The sequence below is a fragment of the Nymphaea colorata genome, chromosome 2 (assembly GCF_008831285.2).
Source record: "Nymphaea colorata isolate Beijing-Zhang1983 chromosome 2, ASM883128v2, whole genome shotgun sequence".
NCBI lineage: Eukaryota > Viridiplantae > Streptophyta > Magnoliopsida > Nymphaeales > Nymphaeaceae > Nymphaea > Nymphaea colorata.
In genome coordinates, this window is record NC_045139.1 from 24,732,188 (window position 1) to 24,750,847 (window position 18,660).

At 37.1% G+C, this 18,660-nt stretch overlaps 2 protein-coding genes across 3 annotated transcripts in view; both read left to right on the forward strand.

The window, feature by feature from the left end:
- Positions 1-1,161, forward strand: part of LOC116247022 (E4 SUMO-protein ligase PIAL2-like) — a 36,507-nt gene extending 35,346 nt beyond the window's left edge. For both annotated transcript variants that reach the window (XM_031618965.2, XM_031618966.2), the window contains exon 16: positions 96-1,161. In XM_031618965.2, the coding sequence (XP_031474825.1) occupies positions 96-839 (744 nt within the window). In that variant the 3' untranslated portion in view covers positions 840-1,161. The remainder of the gene's footprint in view (positions 1-95) is intronic.
- Positions 1,162-6,822: 5,661 nt separating this feature from the next.
- Positions 6,823-17,609, forward strand: LOC116248902 (protein SGT1 homolog A-like). The gene is made up of 10 exons (XM_031621930.2): positions 6,823-7,174; positions 13,492-13,561; positions 14,013-14,137; positions 14,809-14,977; positions 15,219-15,315; positions 15,407-15,472; positions 15,920-16,064; positions 16,679-16,764; positions 16,940-17,044; positions 17,146-17,609. The coding sequence occupies exons 1-10, from the start codon at positions 7,015-7,017 to the stop codon at positions 17,251-17,253; spliced, it is 1,131 nt and encodes a 376-aa protein (XP_031477790.1). The 5' UTR covers positions 6,823-7,014; the 3' UTR covers positions 17,254-17,609.
- Positions 17,610-18,660: the final 1,051 nt, after the last annotated feature.

Below are 18,660 nucleotides of genomic sequence, written 5' to 3' on the forward strand. Positions count from 1 at the left end.
ATTTGTTGATCTTTCATTCATTATTTTGGTAGCTGTTGTGAGTAGAAAATTTTGTTCTGTTATTAACACTATTCTCTCTTCAATGATATCATCAGGAACGCCAGCACCATCCAAACCAACCTCTTCAATCTGTTGCTGGCCGTCCAACCATGAGCCAAGCTGGTTTACGGAATACATTGGAACAGCAAAGAACTGGTGTTCCCCCAACTCAACTTAGCTCCTTCAAGGACCAACAAAGTGTGCAATGCCAACCTAACCTCAGGGTTCCTCAAACAAACAGGCAATCTGAAACTATTGTTCGGCAAGTTCCCACATTTCCACCATTACCTGTTCATCAATCCACACAACCAACTATGGGTCTGGCCACTAGTTCTGGTACATTGTTGGCAATGCATCCTACCACAAATCAACAGAATATCTTGAGGAGAAATGGCATGGCAAATGCCATACCTGCTTCATCTCATGTGACCAGGCCGACACTATCTTCAGGGTTGTCAATTCCTATGAGTATTGATAATTCAAGACTTTCTATGGATCAGCAGTGGAGTAGCCCCATTGCATCAGTACCTATGTGTGGAGCTACCATACCAGATATGGCTTCCGAGCAGGACTGGAGGGCAGCTAGGCGGATGAGAGGAAGCATAAGCCTAAGCTCTGTCAGTGGCCGTATCAATCCTGGCCTTGTAAGCCACTACCCGATGCAGCAGTATCATGGCCTGCAAGGGCAGCCAAGACCCTCCACTGTATCATCACAGCTGCCCACTGTAATTGGAAACCATCTGATGGCCCAGAGGTCTGAAAGCCATGCACGGACTGGAAATCCAGCGCCCATGATGTAAAACACTGTTGTCGCTGGGTTCAGGTCGTGACGGTGGTGCGCGTCCTTTTTGGCATGAATTTTGCTCCCCGTCGTCCCAGTCATCCTTTGATTAAGGGAAGCCTGGACTTGATGGTTAACTCAGTAGACTGTGATTGATGACAATTTTGCCAATGTCTAGGTGAGATAGATGGTCCCACGCTGCCACTCTGCTCTGTACAGGCGTATATTATTGTGTCCACAGGAAAGTTGTAAAGATCGCCTCTCATCCTTTAGTTGAGATCTCTTTCTTTATTTTGAGCTGTATCTCCAGTGCCAGTCATAATTTATAAACTCTTTCTCTCTCTCTCTCTCTCTCTCTCTCTCTCTCTCTCGACTACGTGTGAGTTGATTGGTTACGGTTTTGTCAGCTTTAGCCATTCTCTCTTTGCTGTCTTGTATCGCCTTGTGTAATCAGAAGTTAAAAAAGTTGCAAAAGTGCCGAAACCGCAGGTTCCTATCCCATCTTATATGCTCTTAGAAACACGTTGCCATGCACTGCAATTTGAAGGGGGCCAAGGCCACTTAAAATAATTTAGGGTAGGGAGTCAAGTTATTTTTCATGGATAGGAAGTTAAGTTACGCCAACCCTAAATCGTTTGATCCATCGTAATGAATAGTTGAAAGAAAAATGTAAGAGTTATTTTACTTTTTCTTTGGTTTTCCACACAAGGGCAGAGGGAAGGGGAGGCCCACATGGGCCTTGGCCCCCTTCAAAATTTAAATACTTTTAAAATTTATATGTAAATGTAAAAAAAAAAATTAATATATATATAAATTTTGAAAATTTCTATTTTCACCCCTGTTAAAATTTTGAAACTATAATTCAAAAATTTGACTCTACCTCTACACACACACACATGGCTGGCTACCAAATCGTTGTATGTCAGATTTCACAAAATTTTTTGGACAGAAAGATCAAACAGTGGAAGTTGAGTTGAAAAAAATGGAAACCCAATTGTACTTTTAAGAAACTATAAATACCCCTTAAAAGGAAGCACAAGTCTTGATTAAGAAACTTGTTTGTTTATTTTAAAGGGTATTTCACTCTGATCCCATGAAAATACAACTGATTTTTTATTCTTTTAACTCAGTATCCACTGTCTGATCTCCTTAAAATTAACTCAACTTCCTATCCATGAAAAATAACTTGACTCCCTACCCTAAATTATTTTAAGTGGCCTTGGCCCCCTTCAAATTGCAGTGCATGGCAACGTGTTTCTAAGAGCATATAAGATGGGATAGGAACCTGCGGTTTCGGCACTTTTGCAACTTTTTTAACTTCTGATTACACAAGGCGATACAAGACAGCAAAGAGAGAATGGCTAAAGCTGACAAAACCGTAACCAATCAACTCACACGTAGTCGAGAGAGAGAGAGAAATAAAGAGTTTATAAATTATGACTGGCACTGGAGATACAGCTCAAAATAAAGAAAGAGATCTCAACTAAAGGATGAGAGGCGATCTTTACAACTTTCCTGTGGACACAATAATATACGCCTGTACAGAGCAGAGTGGCAGCGTGGGACCATCTATCTCACCTAGACATTGGCAAAATTGTCATCAATCACAGTTTCACAGTCTACTGATTTAACCATCAAGTCCAGGCTTCCCTTAATCAAAGGATGACTGGGAAGACGGGGAGCAAAATTCATGCCAAAAAGGGCGCGCACCACCGTCACGACCTGAACCCGGCAACAACAGTGTTTTACATCATGGGCGCTGGATTTCCAGTCCGTGCATGGCTTTCAGACCTCTGGGCCATCAGATGGTTTCCAATTACAGTGGGCAGCTGTGATGATACACTGGAGGGTCTTGGCTGCCCTTGCAGGCCATGATACTGCTGCATCGGGTAGTGGCTTACAAGGTCAGGATTGATACGGCCACTGACAGAGCTTAGGCTTATGCTTCCTCTCATCCGCCTAGCTGCCCTCCACTCCTGCTCGGAAGCCATATCTGGTATGGTAGCTCCACATATAGGTACTGATGCAATGGGGCTACTCCACTGCTGATCGATAGAAAGTCTTGAATTATCAATACTCATAGGGATTGACAACCCTGAAGATAGTGTCGGCCTGGTCACATGAGATGAAGCAGGTATGGCATTTGCCATGCCATTTCTCCTCAAGATATTCTGTTGATTTGTGGTAGGATACATTGCCAACAATGTACGACTTATATATATATATATATATATATATATATATATATATATAGAGGTAAAAAGTAAACCACTTGCGTAAGGTATGAAAACCATACCATTAAAATAAATTATTAAAGTACTTTTTCTACAATCTAACTACATGTATATATGATTTTAAGAGTGATTTGGTGAGAAATATATTTTAAGTTAGCCATTTGTATTTTACTATTTTTTTAATAAATGAAAATTGAACGGCTTTTATAACATCAAAATTTTTTATAGTAGAAATATCAAATTTTTAAAAAAAATATCTTGCACTCAAACATGATTGATATAAAATTAATGTTTATGAACATTAAGAGGTTCACGATTTGTTTCAAACATGTTTTAACACAAATTTAAAGGTCTGATTTTTATCCTTTACCCAAGTGGGCTACTATTTACCAATTATATATATATATATATATATATATATATATATATATATATATATATATATATATATATATATATATATATATATATATATATATATATCCGTAGACTTCTATGTTGTGTTGGATTTTGGTGGATGACTACAAATTGAGTATAATAACAGCCTCTGCATGAGCAATGGTTTATGATTCAACAACGATTTATGGTGTCTTTAGCAATGGTTCATGATGATGCGTTAGAGACCTTTTTAACTTTTTAATATCCGACAATATCCGGCACACAATAACATAAAATTCACGTATTTGTATGTGTCATATATGTGTGTGTGTGTGGGTGTAAATGCAAGCATGATTTGCCTTACATTGTCGACTCTGTCAACTCATTAAATGTTAAGCAAAGCGTGCAGTGAAGAGAGAGGCAGAGGTGTAGAGAGCATCCGGAGGCGAGGTATGCAACTTTACATGTCGAATTCAAACTTTGATGAGCAATTAATCACATGCACATCTGACCAGCCTGGTAGATCAGAAAGGCATCCGGACAAGGGACAAATAAAATGTGGTACCGAGTAAAAGAAGCAACGTAACATCTAAAATGGGTGGTGCTTTCTCACATACTCTGGCACCCCGAAATCGAACTTAATAATGGAGTAAGATTTGAAATCTTGGTTAAACAAGCACCAATCTGATTTACGTTGTAAATTTCTTAATACAGACTTTAGAACTCCACCTTCCATGGTTGGCTGGGAGTTTTGAGCCTCTGGATTGGGTCGTTTTGAGGTCATGTCTCATCGTCTTCAATGAACTCACAAGATAGCTATGATTGCAATGTAGCTAACACGACATCCTCTCGACAAATATAGTGAGCTCCATCCTACTTCCCACCCTCTACCAACCTCACCATAAAACCAGTGCACGGTGAATCCATGTTACAGGATGATAATGGTAGTTGTGAGTGACATATACTCATGCAGTGGCATGAAGACAAAACATGTTTGGGGCCAAATGAAGAACATTTGTCCTTTCTTGACAACTTTTGGCTAAAATATGAGTGGATTGGGGTTGCTGTATTTAAGCAGCTCTAAACAATCTGTAAGCTTGTGGTTAACTGAAAAATGACCCAAATGACAAAAAAAAAATGACGGAAGTCATTAAGGGATGATAATTTCTCAGCCAACTGGCGTGTTTGATTCATTGCCGATCTAAGATCCACGGTGATAAGGAATCCTTATATCTATGAATTTAAGATCGTACTACCTCCCCCAATCCGAGCTTAAATGCATGGTTTTTAACATGTAATAAGTCCATGGAGATCCTCAGTTTGTTTAAACTATGGATATTGAGAAGTATTTCTTTTAATGCAGCCTCGGATCTTAGATCTAAAGCTATCAAACACAACGTAATAGCTAGGAAATGGATAGGTTGTGGTTAGGGATGAACACGAGCCGAGTCGAGCCCGAGCTCAGCTCAACTAATGAAACCTCAAGCTCGAGAATAGCTCGACGGAAGCAGTTCGAGCTCGACTCGATTAAGGCTCAACAAACTCGTTTGAATGGAATTGATTTTCATCATTACATGTTGAGCTCGAGCTCAACTCGATTAAGGCTCGACAAACTTGCTTGAATAAAATTGATATTCATCGTTACGTGTTGAGATCGACTCGATTCGATTAAGGCTCGACAAACTCGTAAACTCGTTTGAATATATTGTCTTGATTAAGGCTCAACAAACTCGATTAAGGCTCGACCTCGACTCGGCAGTTACGTGTTGAGCTCGAACTCAACTTTGATTATTTGAATGAGTCGACTCATGAACTGGAACTCAACTCATTAAGCAAATGACTCGGCTCAAACTCGTTCACTAGCCGAGCTTTAACGAGTCGAGATTGTTCACCCCTAGACTTATGGTCTCTCAATGCAGGAGCCCTTGGCCTCATTTCTCAGTTAGTTAGCAGGTTGTCATAAAACAAATAATTGACTAAAAAGGAGACAATGGAAGGAAAAAATAGAAAACAGAAGTCATCCACTAGCTAGAAAATGAAGCAGCAGGAGACCAGGGATCACTTGCAATAGACAACCATAGATTAAACTTTCTGTGCTTCCCAACCAGCCCATTGTTTATTGAAGAAAAGAAAGGGAAATGACATCAATGAAAAATATCACGAATAGGGCCTGCCAAGATTAGAAATGACCAAAATGCCCTTGCTTTTAGGGAAGGAAAATCATTTTCCCATAAGGGCAAAATTGAAAAGAGAGAAATTTTTCAAAATGACCAAAGTACCCTCCCTACCTTTTTATAAAGTGACCAGTATACCCCTCAAGTAAGATTCTTTTGTAAAAGAACATGGATACCGACCTATTCACATGAAGGCATGTGAAGCCCTGGATAAACCAACCAGGGCAAATTGGTTTGTCGTGTCATCCAATCAACACCTCAGTTCCTCATAAACCAAGTTTGTTACATAACTTACAAGCCAACGGTAATGAGAAGAAGTATAAAATAGACTGCAAGCTCTGCCTAGATAAATAGAAATTTTACTGATAGAACTTATTCAATTGTAGTCCACGACTTGTTACAAATAACTGACAATTTCAAGAGAAAAAGAGGCATTTATGATTTACAGAGATGAGTTTCAAAAGAGACTTGCTTGCTTTATAAAGACCATAGCTACAAACATAGTTTTTGGGTTTTTGTCGGTTAGGTTTTTCTCAAGTATGTTTTGACAAAGTTGTTTTTTTTTTTTTAAAAAATTCTTAGAAAAATCTCGATTTTTTTTTTAAATTTTAAAAAATCAAAATGTTAGGAAAAAATACAAACTAATAAGCATTATATTTGCCATGTTAAATGCCCAAAATAAGAGGAAATAAAACATTGAAACAAAAGTTGCAAAAAATAAAAAAGAAATAAAATAAAAATAAATTGAAAAATCATGTTAAAATCACAATAATTTGATTTTTAACGATTTTTTCAAAGTATCACGATATTTTCTCGTTTTTTCGTTTCCTTCCTTTTTCGTTAATATCATGATATTCTTGAAAATATTACGATATTTGAGGCTATGGTCTATTAAAGACCCAAAATTGCTGAATCTAATGATATACACCGAATTATTAACTTCTTTAAAATTTGGTTCACACTGTGAGTTAGGTGACAAAGAATGGTATCAGTGGAACGGTTAAATTGTCCAATGCTGAAAAAATAATAAATAAAAAACAGTTAGAATTGGATCCGGGTTGTTGGTTTCGTTAGTCGGGTTGGACCAGCCCGGTTCCGTTTGAGGTAACGACCGTTTCACAAACGTTCCAGAGCCTTCGCGGCTGCAATCAGCCAAAAGAGCCCGAGGATAAATTCCATGAGAGGGCACTTAAGTAAGTATGGACAGAGACAAGGACTTCTTGGGCGAATTCAGAATCTCAGATCTCCCCTATAAAGAGTCTCCCTCCTGCCTCCGTCCGTCTTCTTCTCCGTCCATTCATTCTCTTGCTTGACTTTCTTGACGACCTGCGGAGAGGCAGGGAGAGAGAGAGAGGCGGATAGACAGTGCGAGGGTTTATCGGTCGTAGATTTGGGGGAGGGGGAGGGGATGGCAGGGGAGTTGGAGAAGAGGGCGTCGGAGGCCTTCCTGGATGATAACTTCGAACTCGCCCTGGAGCTCTACACGCAGGCGCTGTCGTTGGACGGGCAGAACGCCAATCTCTTGGCGAATCGGGCACAGGTCAACATTAAGCTCGAGAGATTCACAGGTTTGTTCGCCTCTTTCGTTTCGATTCTTACTTTTATTGTTGGAGTTCTCATTTCCAGTACTCCCTTTATTAGTTAGGGTTCCGAAGCCTGATTTTTCTGGCTTTTCTGGCCTCATGTACGTGCTGCTGCTCTGTTTTCACTTTGACTTGACACGATCTGCTCCTTGGTAGTGGTTCCTCGTGGTATATTGATATGGATATCAACTGGCGATCTTCTTAATCTTTGTCTCTGTATTTGAATTCTAGGACTTAGTGGATAGAAATAACGTCACTCGTTTGTAGTTTTTCTTAGGTGTGCGATTCCAGTACTTGGTTAATATACGTATTCGGACCGAAGATTGAATTTTACATGCGACTCAATTGTGTCACACTATAATGTTGCTTATATTAACAGAGATCGTTGTTTGGCCCTTTGTACCACGATGCTTTTAATTAACAAATATCACTGTATTGAGATGATAGAGTCAATGTGTTTTATATGTGAAACGCTGCCTGATTTTGTGTTTATTTTATGATTTCCCTCAAGTTGTAGGTAAACGTTCCCTAATTTTGGATAGAAGGCATTTGGTTTAGGTGAAGAAGAGTGTTGGTTGAATTACATTATATATTTGAATGTCGTTTCTTTGGTTCGAGATACACATTTTAACAGTTCAATTGGTTAATAACATTTCTGGCAACCCTCAGTTTTAAGGGTTGCCTTTAGGTTTAAGGAGGATACACTTAGATGAGGTTTAATCAAACTTATTTGCATTTACTGATCAAGGAGGACCCAATTTTAACCTGTTTAGTTCCAGGATGTTGCTGGCACGTGTATGAGGATTCCGTGAGGCTTGGACAATTGATGAACTTTAGATGATAAAAAATGTGATAAGTTAGACTTGTTCCATACTAAGATTTTTAAAATCATGAAAATTGATCAGTATTCAAACGACAATTTTTTTCATCATATGCGTATCTCTAAGGGAATCTGAATTCTTGATTGATTTTCGATCAGATGTTACAACAATTTTAAGGGAAATGCCAGAAAATATGTGAAACTTAAAGCAGATAAACAAGTAAAGTAAACAAACAAATCAATACTAGATTGATGTCTAAAAGTGGAAGATTTTAGTGAAAAGCTATTGATGATTTTCCATCAGATGTTTTGGAGAAAACTATTTGAGACTTAGAACAGATAGATAAATGAATAAAGAAACAACTAAATACTAGATAGATGTATCAAAATGAAAGATTTTAGCGAAGAATTGTAAAGTAAATACACAGCTAAAATTATTAATTCCATTGTTTTGTAGTTTTTGTATATTATATGAACTTTATCATGCAACTCTTATAGAGTCTGTTGCTTTCTCGTTTCTAACTTGTCAAAACGTATGTCGTATCAATGGACAAGGTTGTGGCCTTAGTTTAGATCATTGTCACATATATCGCTTACATGTAATGCAAAATTATATTTCTTGAGAAAATCTTGATTTTTTTAAATTAAAAATTTGAAAAAATCCTAAAAAATAGGTAAAAGTAAAATTAAAAAATAGTAATGCATTGAAAATTATTAGATAATAAAATCATAAACATGATAGGATGTGGGTGAAAAATAGTAGATTAAAGTATATAATAGCCATGTGTAGGATGACGATGCAATTTGGTCCTCATGATGTAAAGGCTGAGTTAACGAAGGAGTTCATACCATGGGATTAGGGTTTCGTCATTGTCACGTAAAACACGTCTTATTCGGAAAAAGCGCGTATAATACTTGAGAAATAAGTCAGCCGTATGAAACGGCAATTAGACACGTTTTTTAAAAAGAAACGTCAAAAAATAAAAAAGAACACGCGTTCTTTTCGTGTTTTTTGTATTTTTGTATTTTTTTTATTTTTTTATAATTTTTAGGATTTGTTAAACGTTTTAAATTTTTAACAATTTGCAGACATTTTTTCAAGATATACAACTTTCCGTATTATACCCAACAAATTCCTCGTTGTATAATACCTGTACACGATATATGTGACAATGGGTTTTGTTAATTGAGGAGTAGTTGCACATTTGTCTCTGTATTTGAATTCGAGGACTTAGTGGATAGAAATAACATCACTCGTTTGTAGTTTTTCTTAGGTGTGCAATTCCGGTACTTGGTTAATATACGTATTCGGACCGAAGATTGAATTTTACGTGCGACTCAATTGTGTCACACTATAATGTTGCTTATATTAACAGAGATCGTTGTTTGGCCCTTTGTACCACGATGCTTTTAATTAACAAATATCACTGTATTGAGATGATAGAGTCAATGTGTCACTGTGAGTTAGGTGACAAGAATGGTATCAGTGGAACGGTTAAATTGTCCAATGCTGAAAAAATAATAAATAAAAAACAGTTAGAATTGGATCCGGGTTGTTGGTTTCGTTAGTTGGGTTGGACCAGCCCGGTTCCGTTTGAGGTAACGACCATTTCACAAACGTTCCAGAGCCTTCGCGGCTGCAATCAGCCAAAAGAGCCCGAGGATAAATTCCATGAGAGGGCACTTACGCCCTGTTTGGTTGGAGGGAAAGGGATGGAGGGAAAGGGAGGGAAAGGAAAGGAAAGGGAAGGGAAGGGAAGGGAAGAGAAAGGGAAGGGAAGGGATGGAAAGAGATGATTATAAAAGCTTGTTTGGATAAAAGTGAATGGAATGGAAAGGAAACGATACAATTTATAATAATACCCTCAATAGTCAAAAGGTTGGGAGGCAGGGAGAAAAAAAACGTGAAGGGGTATTGTGGGCAGTCAACACTTTTGCACTTACTCTCTTTCCTTTCCCTCCCAATCCGTCCGATTTGGGAGGGATTGAATTTACACTATACAATCCTTTCATTTCATTTCCTTTCCTTTCCTTTCCTTTCCCTCCCCTCCCATCCAAACAGACAAGGGAGTACTGGAAATGAGAACTCCAACAATAAAAGTAAGAATCGAAACGAAAGAGGCGAACAAACCTGTGAATCTCTCGAGCTTAATGTTGACCTGTGCCCGATTCGCCAAGAGATTGGCGTTCTGCCCGTCCAACAACAGTGCCTGCGTGTAGAGCTCCAGGGCGAGTTCGAAGTTATCATCCAGGAAGGCCTCCGACGCCCTCTTCTCCAACTCCGCTGCCATCCCCTCCCCCTCCCCCAAATCTACGACCGATAAACCCTCGCACTGTCTATCCGCCTCTCTCTCTCTCCCTGCCTCTCCGCAGGTCGTCAAGAAAGTCAAGCAAGAGAATGAATGGATGGAGTACTGGCAATGATGCTTACTGTCTATCCAACTTTTGTTTCAATGTTTTTAATAGGTAAAACGTTTTAACGTTTTACCTATTTTTTACTTTTACCCATTACTATTTTTTAACGTTTTTACTATTAGTGAAAACAGAGCAGCAACACGTACATGAGGCCAGAAAAGCCAGAAAAATCAGGCTTCGGAACCCTAACTAATAAAGGGAGTACTGGAAATGAGAACTCCAACAATAAAAGTAAGAATCCTTTAAATTTTTAACAATTTGCAGACATTTTTTCAAGATATACAACTTTCCGTATATCTTGAAAAAGATAGGAGAAGGAAAAACATGAAAAAAAACAAGAAATAAGAAGAATGGGTGCGGTTAGCAACACCCGGTTCGGTATGACCAAGTCAGGTGCCATGTCGGGCTGCACCCGCACCCACATCCAAGTCGACGCGGTGCACCACCATATTTGGTGCAACTACTCCTCAATTAACGAAACTCATTGTCACATATATCGTGTACAGGTTCTTTTCGTGTTTTTGTATTTTTTTATTTTTTATTTTTTTATAATTTATAGGATTTGTTAAACGTTTTAAATTTTTAACAATTTGCAGACATTTTTTCAAGATATACAACTTTTCGTATTATACCCAACAAATTCCTCGTTGTATAATACCTATACACGATATATGTGACAATGGGTTTCATTAATTGAGGAGTAGTTGCACCAAATATGGTGGCGCACCGCGTCGACTTGGATGTGGGTGCGGGTGCAGCCCGACATGGCACCTGACTTGGTCAAACCGAACCGGGTGTTGCTAACCGCACCCATTCTTATTTCTTGTTTTTTTTTTCATTTTTTTCCTTCTCCTATCTTTTCCTCTTCTCTCTGTTCTCCCTTCTTTTATTTAATAAAACTTTGAATTTTATATGAGATTAAGATAACCTTGACAAAAAAAAAGTTTAAAAATATAAACAAATAAAATTACTTATATAACAGATCATATATATATATATATATATCATAGTCACAGAAAACGTGTTTTTTTTCAACAAAATGTGATAAATGAAATGGCCGTTTAAAACTTTAAAAAAATTGTTTTGTTTTAAAAGAAAAAGTTAAGCTTTTAACGCGTTTTTTTCAGTTTTTTAATTTTTTTTCAGTTTTTTTAATGCCAAAGAGCCTTTTTTTTCATTTTCTATTTTTTGTGTGTTGCAAATCTACTTACGTTTTGATGTTTGTGTTATGAGTTTCTCACTTATTTTATTTTCCCCCCATTTTTAGTTTCTCTCTTCTCTTTATTGTATCTAATTTTCTGGTTAACCATCTCTCTCTCGTCTTTATGACATGATTAATCTCCATTACTACATGCACCTTTCTGCTCTCTTTCTTTTTTATTCGCTTAATTTTCACATTCTTTTATCTTCTAGGGTCTTTTTCAAAAGACACATTTTATTGACGTTTCTTTTTTTTGCTGAGTCATATTTAACATATTTATCACGTTTTTTTTTTGAATAAAACACAGGTATTTGTGACAATGATTTTGATTGGGAAAAAAATTTCATGAAACATGAGCATTTATATTTGCCTCGGTTAGTGGGGGTGTGATGGTGATGAAGAAAGAGAACCATAAGGCCCTCATTGGGCTATTCTCAACCTATATTGTTGAGGTGACACCTGGGTGCATGCCTAGGCATCACGTAGTTGCAACTCAACCTTCATCACCTAAGTCCAGCACTCAGGCGATGGCAGGTGGGCATGCTAGGCATGCATTCGCCTAGTCCATATATGGTGAGAAACCATTTCGGGGTTCGGTTAAAGTGTATTTAGTGAGCACTAAAACTTGAAAAGTGTCATTTTTGTTAATTGCTGATTGTGGAAGCCGAAAAGGAAGTTTCCACTCTTTGATAAACATGAAATGGGCTATTTAAGGAAGCAGAAGGCCCATTTCTGTTCATGTGAAGTTCAGACTTCAGTCTATATAGAAATGGACAATATGAAGTCAGAAAATGCGTCTTATTCGAAAAAAAACGCGTATAATACGCGAACAATAACTCAGCCATATAAAACGTGAAAAAACGTGTCTTTTTTAAAAAACGCTAGAAAATAAAAAATGTAAAAAAAAACTCATATTAAACGCATTTTTTCGTATTTTTTCATATTTTTTATGATTTTTTATTTTTTATAATTTTCAGGATTTATTAAATGTTTTAAATTTTTTACTAATTTGCGGAGATTTTTCCGAGGTATTCTCAAGATATACAACTTTGCCATATTATACCCGAGAAAGTCCTCACCGTATTAAGTTATATAAGACATTCAAATATTTTATATAATATAAATTATATAATGTTTGTTTTATATTATATGGTTAGTAGGTGCGCCTAGGCACTAGGTGCAGCCTGTTGCCCAGGCTGTGCCTGACAACTTTAACAATGTAGTTCTCAACATTGTCACCAATTTTGACAATATTATGGAAACATCTCATCACATTTTTTAGCTAAAGTAGCTTTAGTTGATACCATCAGGAAAATATTGCAATACTGTCAAAATAATAAACAACTATCAGGTTATTATCATGGCAATATCACAATGTTTTTTCTTGTGTATGTGTGTGTGTATGCATACATATATAAAGTTTACCTTTTTTCTTTTACTTCGATAATTTGAAAAAAATGAATGTTTCTCGATAGAAGAAACTCATAATTTCAGAACTGTATTATTCTTTAATTTTTTGTAATTCCTTGAACTCCTGAGAGAAAAGCAGATGAGAACTTGACAAGAAAATGAGTATGGTTTTCACAACCTGGTTTGAGATATTTTTAGCATGGCTGTCTTCTCAAAATAGAACCCACGAAGGTTAAGAGAGTAAGGTTTTGTTTTGGTGTTCAACTTTGATATGCTTTGGTTTCTGTTCATTGTCTTCCTCATAGAACCATCTCTGCTAGTCTGGCAATCCATGACTCCATACAGAAAACTCAACTTTGTAAAATATTTTTCTTTTAGGTTAAGCAACTCCTTTTCTTTTTACCAAATTAGTCATGATTAAATCAAAATGTACTAATTGGTGAGAGTTATGAGCAGATGCTGTTGCTGATGCAAGTAAGGCGATTGGGTTGGATCACTCTATGACGAAAGCTTACTTGCGAAAAGGGTAGGAATTAGAATTTGATCTGATTCTTGTTAAGTAATATTGATTGCTTAATTACAGATGTTTCATTTGAGATTGTTTTGTTGCGTGTTGATGTTAAGTGTGAGACAGTGATTTGATACCTTTACTGCCTCCAATGCTTTCATCTGCCTTCAAGTCTGCTGGTCCTTTTAGTATTCCATTGTTATCTACACTGTTTCATGTTGTCCCAGTTCCAACTAATTCCTAGAACAACTTGTCTTACTCTTTGCACTGTTGTATCATTGGAGACTCTCAAAACGAGCATCAAGTTAACTTCTCGATTAATTTATTTCCATCTCCAACTTTCTTCACTCCTTTAACTTATAACCATATTTACATTAATGGTTCATCTCAGGGATGTATCATGTATGTCTATTTCCCTGCTTTTCTTTAGCAGATAAAATTTGAATTAAGCTATGCATCTTGTCTCCAGCATCGCCTGCATCCAACTTGAAGAGTTTGAGACAGCGAAGGTAGCCCTGAAAGCAGGTGCTTCATTGGACCCAAGCAACATGAAATTCAAGAATTTGATTGAGGAGTGTGACAAGCGCATTGCAGGTATGTGTATTTGTCTTGTTGTTAATCTTCCATAAATATCTATATAGTGGAATAACTCCGTTTTGGAATTGTTTGCCATATAGATTCCAAGCAAGCCTCAGAACAGACTGTAGTTTTATTAATGACAATTATGTTTCCATTCTTAAAAAATGCACATTGATTTTTTCATGGCTAGCAAGTGAGACTTTTTTAACTATCTTGGATCTGGAAATATTGCGGTTGCCATAGTTTCTGTCTGTCCTAAAGTCAGTTATTTTCCATGTCCTCATTATGCATCAACCAAACAAACACTGTCTCTACCTGGATGACCATGGTTTTCAATGTAAATCAACAACCTGAGTGTTCCTGTCTCAAAATTCTTGAAGATTTCTTGTCATACATGAGCTATTTTCTTCTGTTTTGAACAGTTTGCCGTGGTTAAGTTGTTTGACTGGAGAAACTACTCAATTTTCTCTTGGTTTTTTTTTTTTTTTTGGCACTAATTTATTAGACTAATGGTTTAGAGAGTGGCAAAGATGACATAGATTACTTTCAGGCCTGGTCCCTTGCATATATGCATATGTGCTAAATATTGTAGAGTTATCATGCCTAGTCCTCCCATTCATTTTCTTTTGTTAGCTGCATGTGGTCCAGTTAGATGTCAACTGGATGTATTCTTTTGGACTTTGCAGAGGAAATGAATGACACACTGAAGGCACCAGTGTCAATGGATCTTCAAAGTTCTGTTTTGCATCCACTTGAATCCCCAACCACAGGGAATGAACCTGCAAAGGAGAAAGTCTCTGGGCAAGCCAGCGGACGTTCTACTTCAGCTTTAGATTCTCCAAAGCCAAAATATAGGTTAGTTCTCTTAACTTGAAGGTTAGTGTTTTTAGTAAGCTAATAATAAGCTGATATTCAATATATGCCACAAATTGTTTCTGAAGCACCATAATAACTTTACTCCAGTTATTCTACATATTATGTCTGGTATGTGTCAATAAGTTCTAGTAAACGTAGGTGATCTTTGCCTAGGTCCTGCTTTCTGATTTTGTTCTTCAGTACTGTTGTGGATTGTAACCTAGATTGATCTTACATGCAGGCATGAGTTTTACCAGAAGCCAAATGAAGTAGTTTTGACTATTTTTGCTAAGGGAATACCTGCAGAAAATGTCAATATTGAATTTGGAGAACAGATGGTATGCTACCTACACGCTCTTTGCTTCTTCAATGTTCCTTTTTGATATTTGGTTAATTTCATACTTATATTAATCCTTTCACTTTTTTCAGTTAAGTGTTGCCATTGATGTTCCCGGTGAAGAGACTTTCTTTTTTCAACCACGCTTGTTTGCAAAGGTATGCTTTAACTGGGGAGCTTCATCCACCTATATTTAAGTGTTTCTTGGTTGTAATCATCCTCCGGTGGTGTAAATAGGGGAGGCACTTGTGTGGCATGTACAGCCTGGCCCATTTTCAGACCTTTTGAAGTACTAGCCTGGCCTGTGTCAGGCTTCAATCTCACTTATATCACTCACTACTGTAAATGGGGCAGCAGGCAAGGGGTTTGGTCCTAGCTTGATCCCTACTCGTTGATGAGCTGAGCAGAGATATGTCTTCCTTATTGGAAAACCAATCCACTAATCCTTTTACGTACATGAGAAGGTTATCCAGTTTCATAGTATTAAAATTGTCATTGTTGTTTCTTTTCTAGACATGAATTTCAATGTCAATCTACACCAGATGCCTATGCTGTGACTTTTATCTGAACCAGAAATAGAAATCTCGTTTTTGTGTCATGTGCAGATTGTTCCTGAAATGTGCAGATATGAGGTATTGTCTACAAAAATTGAAATCCGCCTTCATAAAGCTGATACTATCAATTGGACAACTCTGGAATATAAGAGAAAGGCAAAGGCTTCTACTTTACCTAAGCTGAACTCACCAACAGGTAATTTATGTTGATAGCTAAAATGTTGTGATTGGAATTGTAATCAGGAATACAAACATGCTCCAGTATGATAACTCCAGCTTTGATTTCAAATTTTTTGCTATATGCTCCAAGTTTTGTTGTTTGGCTCATTTTAACTTCTGTTTGATCCAACTTGGACATGGTTCAAAATAAGATAGCGGTCTCTGTGTTGTGACTTGTGAAGTTATTGTACTGAAGCTTATAAAGGAAGGTACAGGATCTGTCCTATGCTTGTTGGCATCTGACATTGGTAGATTTTGTCTAATGGACGGGTCAGGGAGTTGGAATAATCTATTTCCTGGCATTAATAGAGCCCCAATTTTTATTAGTCGAAGAAACACATTGAAAATCTTCCTTACCAAATGCTGTTCTTCTCATAGAAGGTAATTCCCATCAGTTTGTCAGACCTGTCCTAATTACACAGCCCCAGCCCCCACAACTGTTTCCCAACAAGGGGCCTTTCACCAGCTTAATCTTTGGCGCCACCTTGTTTTTCTTAGTTTTGCTTCACTATGTTTTTAGTTGTGACAATATTCTATGCATAGAAAAATAATGAAAAAGGTTAACTGGAAATGGCTTATTTCTGCTGACAGATTTGAAAACGGAAAGGCCCACATACCCATCTTCGAAGAGCAAAGGTATCGACTGGGATAGATTGGAAGCAGAAGTTAAAAATGAGGTTAAGTTTTTAAACATCACATTCTCTTGTCTATTTAGTTATCATCCTTATGTATGCTTTTCATTTTTGGTGCACGATTGATGACAATGACAGTGAAGTGGTCATTGTGTCGACAATTCATGATATGCAACACCTGTATTTGAGTTTTGTTGCTGGCTGCTCCAAGTTCTTTCAGGAAAAGGATGAGAAATTGGATGGTGATGCTGCTTTAAACAAGTTCTTCCGTGATATATATCAGAATGCTGATGAGGATACAAGACGAGCAATGAGCAAGTCGTTTGTAAGATCTTGCTTTTACATTTCATATTTTGATGATCCTAGGCCGTTGATGCTTCTGCCCATAAGTCAATTGTATGGTTAAAATTTTGTATTCATCAACAGGTTGAATCAAATGGAACAGTGCTTTCGACGAACTGGAAAGATGTTGGTACAAAAAAGGTGGAGGGAAGTGCACCCGATGGTTTAGAGTTCAGGCAATGGGAATACTAGTGGCATACCGTGTGCACTCTTTTCCATGATGTGTTGAGTTGAGACGGTAACTTTGGTTATGTTGTCTATTTTTCATGTAATCCTAAGCGACCGCTCTGCAGAAGTGGAACTTCTTTCCTCCCAATGTGGTTGTTAATGGTTAATGTTGGTCCTGTGAATGATGTTAATAATTTTCTTTGTTGGTTGATTTTGGGTAAATGAGTTTCTTCTTTGAAATGTAAAACAAAAGTGCTCTGTTGTTTGACTATGGAAATATTTTATTTTGTGGCTGCTGCTGCTGCCGAAGGCTTTTGCAGCTGTAACTGAACTTCTGATCAGCAGCACAAACAATATTGAAATTTTCAAGGCCTTCGTTACCTTAACTCTAAGTCTGAGAGATAACTTCTCTACTTGACTGTCATGGCTTCCAAAATCCCGGTGTTGCTTGAGATATCAGATTTGGAAAACGACCTAAGGCGTAATCCTATGTAAACCGTAGAAAATAGAGAGAAGAGGAACAAGTGCACAAGTGGGAGGGGCGGTGATGGTAGAAAGCAAGCCCTCAACCTTAATTTTTATTACATAATATGAATATTTTTACGTGGATGAAAATGCATTTGAAGAATGACAAAGTACAGTATAATAAATTTTATTGTTCAATATGCATTGTTTAAGTTAGGATATCATGCCCTATGTTTTTAGACAGATTCTTGGTATACAAACCCATGATTAATGGTCCCACTTAAATATTCAACTCTTACTATATATAATCCTGAACATGCATAAACTGCGACACTTAATTAATAGAATATTTTTTAGAGTGCTAAAAGTAAGATATTGAAATATCTCAACAATGATGCCAAGTATATAGTCAAGCCCTTGTATCGGTCTTCATCTTCAAAACGTAAACCTGATTTAAGACACTTGGAGTGTTTATAGGTTTATAATTTGTCATTTCTATCATGTCCAGTAAATCAGGATCATATTTGTGGTATGTGAATCAAAATGTCGTCTGTTCTGTCCAGGATCAAGGTTACCAAGTTGTTGTTGAATCTTACTTCCTGAAGATCTTTTATTTTGAAAATTTATGTTAGCTAGTTCTCTATATTTTGTATGTCATTGTCTGAGTTCCATATGATAACGATGTCATTATCATATATGAGAAACGAAGTAGTGATGTTTATATGCTTGAAAGTGAAAGGAATATATGCAAAAACCATAACTTTGAACTTTAAGAGAATAACTGACAAACTTGGAACAAAGGCTTGCTTCAACCCAAAATAGGATCTTTTTTTATTTATACACTTTAATCTTAGGCCCTTTCAGTTCTACACTTACGAGTTGCTTCATATACAATTCTTCGTTCAGGTCATAATGCCTGAAGGCATTATTGTTCATATTAACTAACTTCATGCCCATTTATACTCA